This window comes from Manacus vitellinus, unplaced genomic scaffold (assembly GCF_001715985.3).
Source record: "Manacus vitellinus isolate BGI_N305 unplaced genomic scaffold, ASM171598v3 scaffold_8_pilon, whole genome shotgun sequence".
In the NCBI taxonomy this organism is placed as follows: domain Eukaryota; kingdom Metazoa; phylum Chordata; class Aves; order Passeriformes; family Pipridae; genus Manacus; species Manacus vitellinus.
The window spans coordinates 26605873-26611872 of record NW_021940864.1 but is presented as its reverse complement, the minus strand read 5'-3'; the positions used below and the strand labels follow the sequence as shown (position 1 = coordinate 26611872).

Here is a 6000-nt window from a genome sequence, read left to right as displayed (position 1 = left end):
TGAAAGCGACTCGGAGGGAAAGGCTTTGTGGGTGCCGGTGGAGAGCAACTGGACATGAGCCAGCAGTGTGCCCGGGGGGGCCAGAGGGCCAATGGCATCCTGGCCTTAGCAGGAATAGTGTGCCCAGCGGGACAAGGGAAGGGATTCTTCCCCTCTGTTCTGCACTGGTGTGAGTACACACCTGCAGACCTGTGTCCAGTTCTGGACCCCTCAGTTCAAGAAAGACATTGAGGTGCTGAAGCTTGTCCAGAGAAGGACGATGGATATGGGGAAGGGTCTGGAGCACAAGTGTAAGAGGAGCAGCTGAGGGAGCTCGGGGTGTTTAGCCTGGAGAAAAGGAGGCTCAGGGGAGACCTTACCTGAAAGGAGATTGTACTGAGGTGGGTACTTCTCCCATGCAACAACCGACAGGGTGAAAGGTGATGGCCTCAAGTTATGCCCGGAGTGGTTTAGATTGGATATTAGGAAAAATTGTTTTACTGGAAGGGCGGTCAGGCATTGGAATGGGCTGCCCAGGGAAGTGGTGGAGTCACCATCCCTGGAGGTGACCACTGTTTAGTGGTAGACTTGGCAGTGCAAGTGGGTGGACACAATGATCTTAGAGGTCTTTTCCAACCTAAAGGATTCTATAGTTCCACTGAGCATGTGCCGCCTCCATGAATGGCCATGCCGGCATGTGGCTGGTCTCCATGAGGGAAGTGGCTGTTGTGGCAATTGTGGATGGTTTCACGCATCCGGGCAGATGCCTCAGAGTGCAGCGTCCCTGTGGAATCATCATGCAGGTGTGGGGCAGGGGTCAGACTGCCTGCCATTGAGGAAGCAACCAGTCCAGGCATGAGTCGAGGTGTGAGGGCACACAGCAACTATGGATTGATGGAGACACCTCAGTGATGTGTCTGTTGCAAGGCTTGTAGCTGACTTTGTGCTGAGCCCTGCAAGGCAAGAGCCCGGGCTGTGTGTGGGTAGCCACTAAACAGGATCAGCATCTATTCATAGAGAAGAGATGCAACAACTAGAACAACTAGAGTTCTGGGATTTTTCCATGTCTGGAGTGAGTGATGCTACAGGAAGTGCAGGATTCCTATGAGCGAAAGGTCTTGAAAGCTATAGTAGTGTGTATGGGCTAGATCCCAACTGCAGAACCACAGAATGGTGTAGGTTGGAAGAAGCCTCTGAAAGTCATCTGATCTAGCCCCAGAGCAGGGCCAGCTTACAGCAGGTTGCTTAGACCTTAGTCTCATTGTGTTTGGAGTATCTCCAAGGATGGAAATTCTACAGCTTCACTGCGCCTCTCATCCAAGGATTGATTACCCTCAGATTAAAAAGAAATTTCTAATATTAAAAACCTGTTATTTTTCTGATTGTTCTAATACTTGAGATACTGACCATCTAGCAAATGAGATTACTAGGGATGGTACAAACCAAAAGGCCAGGAAGACAGTAAAAAATAGTGAAAAAACAAACAAAAAAGGTAGTAAAAAAACCCATCTCTTTTTCACATTTGCTATGGTTTCTGTGCATCTTTTTCCTTCATGAAGCCTTCATGTGGCCTTATTTTTGCATAGTTTAAACCTGCCTAAATATGCAAGTTTCCATGCCTAAAAATACCAAACATTAAAATATGTAGAAAATATGCAAAGTGCAGAAATCTGTTTCTAAAAAAAAGGAAAACTAGCAACTTTTTTTTAGCAATGTGATTCATTATTTAAGTACTCTAGCCAGAATGATAAACTAGAAGTTGTAAATGCTGAAATGTGTTCAGGTTTTCCGGTACTCCTATCCCACTCTATTCTCTCCAGTGGAGCGCTGCGAAAAAGAGGTTTCATACCTTTGTGCTTTCTGTTTCATGCTTGTTTGGTTTCAGAGTAAAGCCAGGATTCCCTTTGGAGGTTAATTGGAGGAACAGAGAAACCTTCTTTAGATGGAAAAATATTTGTTCTGGATTTAATTATAAAAAAGTGTTTCCTGGGAAAAATGTAAAACCAGACATTCTATTAGGAAATATGCTTAGTTGATATTGTATTATCCAGTGTTGAAGCTGAATATCAGGGAGATGTGCTCCATGGTGGACTACAAAGAGATGCTTCTCTGAACTGAAATTCAAGCCTGTTTCAACCAGTTCCTTTAGCTTGTCATCACATAGATGATCTGTGTGGGTGGAATTCTTGTAGCCACGCTACAGCTGAGATCACCTGTGCTGATGGCTGCTACTAAACTGTGTTTGACATATATTGTCTGTTCAAAAATCTTACAGTCTTAGAATATAAATTGTCATATGCTAACTTTTATTTGGGAAAAAGTGTTCAGTTTCAAGCATTTTCTGTAAATCAATTCACTTGTAAGCATTGGTGTGCTTGAAAAGATTTAATTGAGAAAGGCAAACTATTAAACTTTTAATCTTTACATCTGAGTAAATTTGTGGTACTGCTGGTGCAAATATAATTGATGTCTTTAAATAGTTAAAGGTCTAGTCTTTATACTCCTTTTCTTCCAAGTCAACTCACCAGGTGTGTATATATAGAGCTACATCTGCCTTTGTAAGTAATGCAACCCAGTAGGAGAAGATTTGTAGAATGAAGTGGTGATGAGGAGCCCCCATCACACTGAGCATTTCAGAGATTTTATGCAGACCAGAACTTGTTCTGCCATGTAGGCCAAATTCCCATTAGCTGTGCTCCCAGAATGAATCTTTCTGGTTTGGTTTCATTTGCAGGCAACAGATGGGGAGGAATTTTATTTAAAGAGGAAAAGGAAATAACTTTTGATACCAAAAATAGAATGTTCAGTAGCATTCAATTGTAATATATCAGAGTGAAGATAAGGGGTCGAGTACTACCTGTGCAATTTACTGTTTTCATACGAAGTTAGAGAGTGCTTTACTAAGTACTCTTAAATGATTATTAATTAATTTACTAATATGATGCTTCTCTTTCCTTCTTGCACCACATTCTGTAATCTAGTTATGATTAACAGTTCTGAAGGAGACAGAAGAGAGCCGCCTTCCCTGCGCTTCACCACCACTTGGTAAGTACCCTGACATTTCTCCATGCCATTTCTAACTGGAAACGTGACAGTGCTTGGCATCCAAAATATGATCTGATTGCAGCATACCGAAGTAATATTACAACCTTTCTAGGGTATGCAAGGGAGATCATAATTTTCTTAGAGTGTATCAAGTTCTCTAACTTTTTAAGCAAAAGTAGGTGTTAACAGATATGTGTTTTTAATGTGGGTATATGTATGTGAAGTGAACTGTAAGCTAATCTGTATTCCAGAGCAGTGGCTTGAACATCTTGTTCACCCCAGGTAATCTTATTGTCAAGGAATATATTGTATTTTGCTGTTGGTTGTAGGAGGCATTCCAAAGTTCTGTAGTTGTGGGGGCTGTGCAGTTAAACCTGCTACTCTGAGCTAATCTGTGTCCTTTGTTCTTAATTCAGAACACATCTGTGGTCTCTGAATTTATAGAATTACTGTAATAATAATGAAGAACGGTGCTTTATTCTGTACTTTAAGGCTGCATTAATGTATTTTTCTCTGTTTTCAGTTCTTTCTGCACTGTGTGACAATGCAGCAGTCACCCTTCACCCGTGGGCATTGTGAAATGATGAGGCAGTACCCTTCTGTGGAGTACACATTGATAAGGCCTTGAGACCATTATTCCCTTGGCTAAGCTTTTGTTAGAAGCAAAGAGATAGGAGCCATTTTGTCATATAGCAGTGCAAATATGTAAAATGAGAGAGTTAAGGGGTTTTTTTCCCTGTATGCCCTTTCTCCCCTAAGGGCTCAATCTTTTTATGCTTGCATCAGTGAAACTCAGGAGTAATTCTATGAGGTCTGTGAAGCTGTAAGAGTGCACAGCTGATGTAACTGGAGGCGGACACAATCAAGCATAATCCATAGAATCACAGAAGTATTTGAGTTGGAAGGGACCTTAAAGATCGTCCAGTTCCAATCCTCCATTCTAATATCCCCCTGGGCTGGGACACCTCCCACTAGACCAGGCTGCCCAGAGCCCCATCCAGCATGGCCTTGAATACTGCCAAGGTTGGGACATCCACCACTTCTCTGGGGAACCTGTTCCAGTGCCTCACCACCCTTACAGTAAAGAATTTCTTCCTCAACTCTAATCTAAACCTAATCTTTTTTCAATGTGAAGCCATTCCCACTTGTCCTATCATTACAGTTCCTGATGGAAAGTCCCTCTTTTACTTTCTTGTAGACCCCCATCAGATACTGGAAGGTTGCTATGAGGTCTCCACGCAACCTTCTCTTCTCCAGGCTGAACAGCCCCAACCTTCTCAACCTGTTTTCATAGGGATGGTGCTCCAGTCCCCTTATCAACTTGGTGGCCCTCCTCTGGACTTGCTTCAACAGTTCCATGTCCTTCTTGTGTCGGGGACACCAGAACTGTATGCAGTACTCCAGGCGGTGTCTCTTAAGAGCAGTGTAGAGAGGGAGAATCACCTCCTTCAACAGTGCACATTGCCAGCTCATGTTGAATTTTCTGTCAACAATCACCATTCGGTGGTGGTTGAGGCTACAGAGAATTGTAGTTCTCGCTGCTGAAACAGAACTGAAGGGAGAATCACTCTTCAGTTGAACTGAAGGGCTGGAAGAACCTTCCTTGCTAGGCAATGTATCCAGCACATTGACTTACTGACCACTGTGGCAGGCAGTGTCGTGTTTTCCTGGCTTGTCTTGGAAAATATTTTGCAACTTCCCCCAGACATAAATTCTGGTGTGTAGCTGCATTCCAGATCTAATAATAAACAGAAACCCTCTGGATGGGCTAATGGAAAGCTATTTTGGGAAATTTACTATATTAAAGGCTTTCTGATATGGTAACATAGACTAGGGGCTTTTGAATCAAAATTGTTGTAAAGGAAGCTTTTAAATATATGTTCTAGATAAGGAGAAATAAATCCCAAATAAACAAACTAACTTCAGCTACACACATACAAAGAAAGCATCATCTTGAAAAGGGTGTGCAATAGTCATCCTTGTAAATCCATTTGTATCCACTTGAGGCAGGTCTAGTTTATCCCAGAAGCATCAGAAAGAGGAAAGAAGACAAATGGAGATGGTGAAAAACAGAAGAAAAAAAGCAATCCTTTCAGTGCTGAGCTACTTGATGAACTTGATGGGTTTTTTATTTATTGTGTAAAAACTCAGCTAGGAAGTTGGATTTTAACAACTGCACAATAGTTGCAATGAAAAATAGGAAAATTTCTCTCGTGTGAATGTGATGTGAGTGTGATAGTCTTTTGTCACACTTTGGTATTTCTTAGGCTGGGGAACACGATACTGTGTGTATAAGTTAGCTGTTTGTTATTACAAAAGGGTACCTGTGCCAGGCAATCTACTGAGAGAGTAGGTGTCATAGATCTACTGTGTGGTAGTTGTGAGTCACATTGTTTAATGCATTGGGAGAGCTTGGTAATCGGAGTGTAGCAATGAGGCCATTGGGAACTGGGATGTAATGTGCAGTAAGGAGAGTGTTGTGTACCAGACATGTCTCATCATTCATAACAGGGCTGTAAACAGTAAAAGAGACAATAAACTGAAGGGTGGGAAGAAGGGAGAAGTGATCAATAGGGAACATGCTTAACACAGCATACTTTCCTTACTGCAGCATACTCTGTCTTGCTGTCACTTCCCTCAATTGCCTGTTACTCAAACCACTGACAGGCATTGGAGAAGCAGCAGATCTCACATGGTACAGCTACCCATTCCTGACCTGCAGCTGTTCAAACCTCTATTTGCTTGTCAGCCAGCCATTTGCTGAGTCTTTTTTGAAATGCTAAGATGAATCACAGCTCTTTCCCTGAAGAAGAAATAGTGTCATTCCTATCCAGATGCACTGAATACAAATTTCAGTCTTTCCCCAGGCTGGCCCTTGAAGCCTGTGCTGCTGTCATTTCTTCATTTGCCCCAGTCACTACCAGTCCATGGGCCTTTTCTGCAGCTGCTGAATATGTGGTTTGAACTGGAATAGGC

General features: G+C 42.6%; 1 protein-coding gene across 1 annotated transcript in view; it reads right to left on the bottom strand.

Moving 5' to 3' along the window:
- The window catches only part of HEATR1 (HEAT repeat containing 1), a 37140-nt gene extending 36304 nt beyond the window's left edge, over nt 1-836 (bottom strand). Inside the window, exon 1 of the mRNA XM_029965126.1 lies at nt 671-836. Within this exon, the coding sequence (XP_029820986.1) occupies nt 671-836 (166 nt within the window). The remainder of the gene's footprint in view (nt 1-670) is intronic.
- Between the last annotated feature and the right edge of the window lie 5164 nt (nt 837-6000).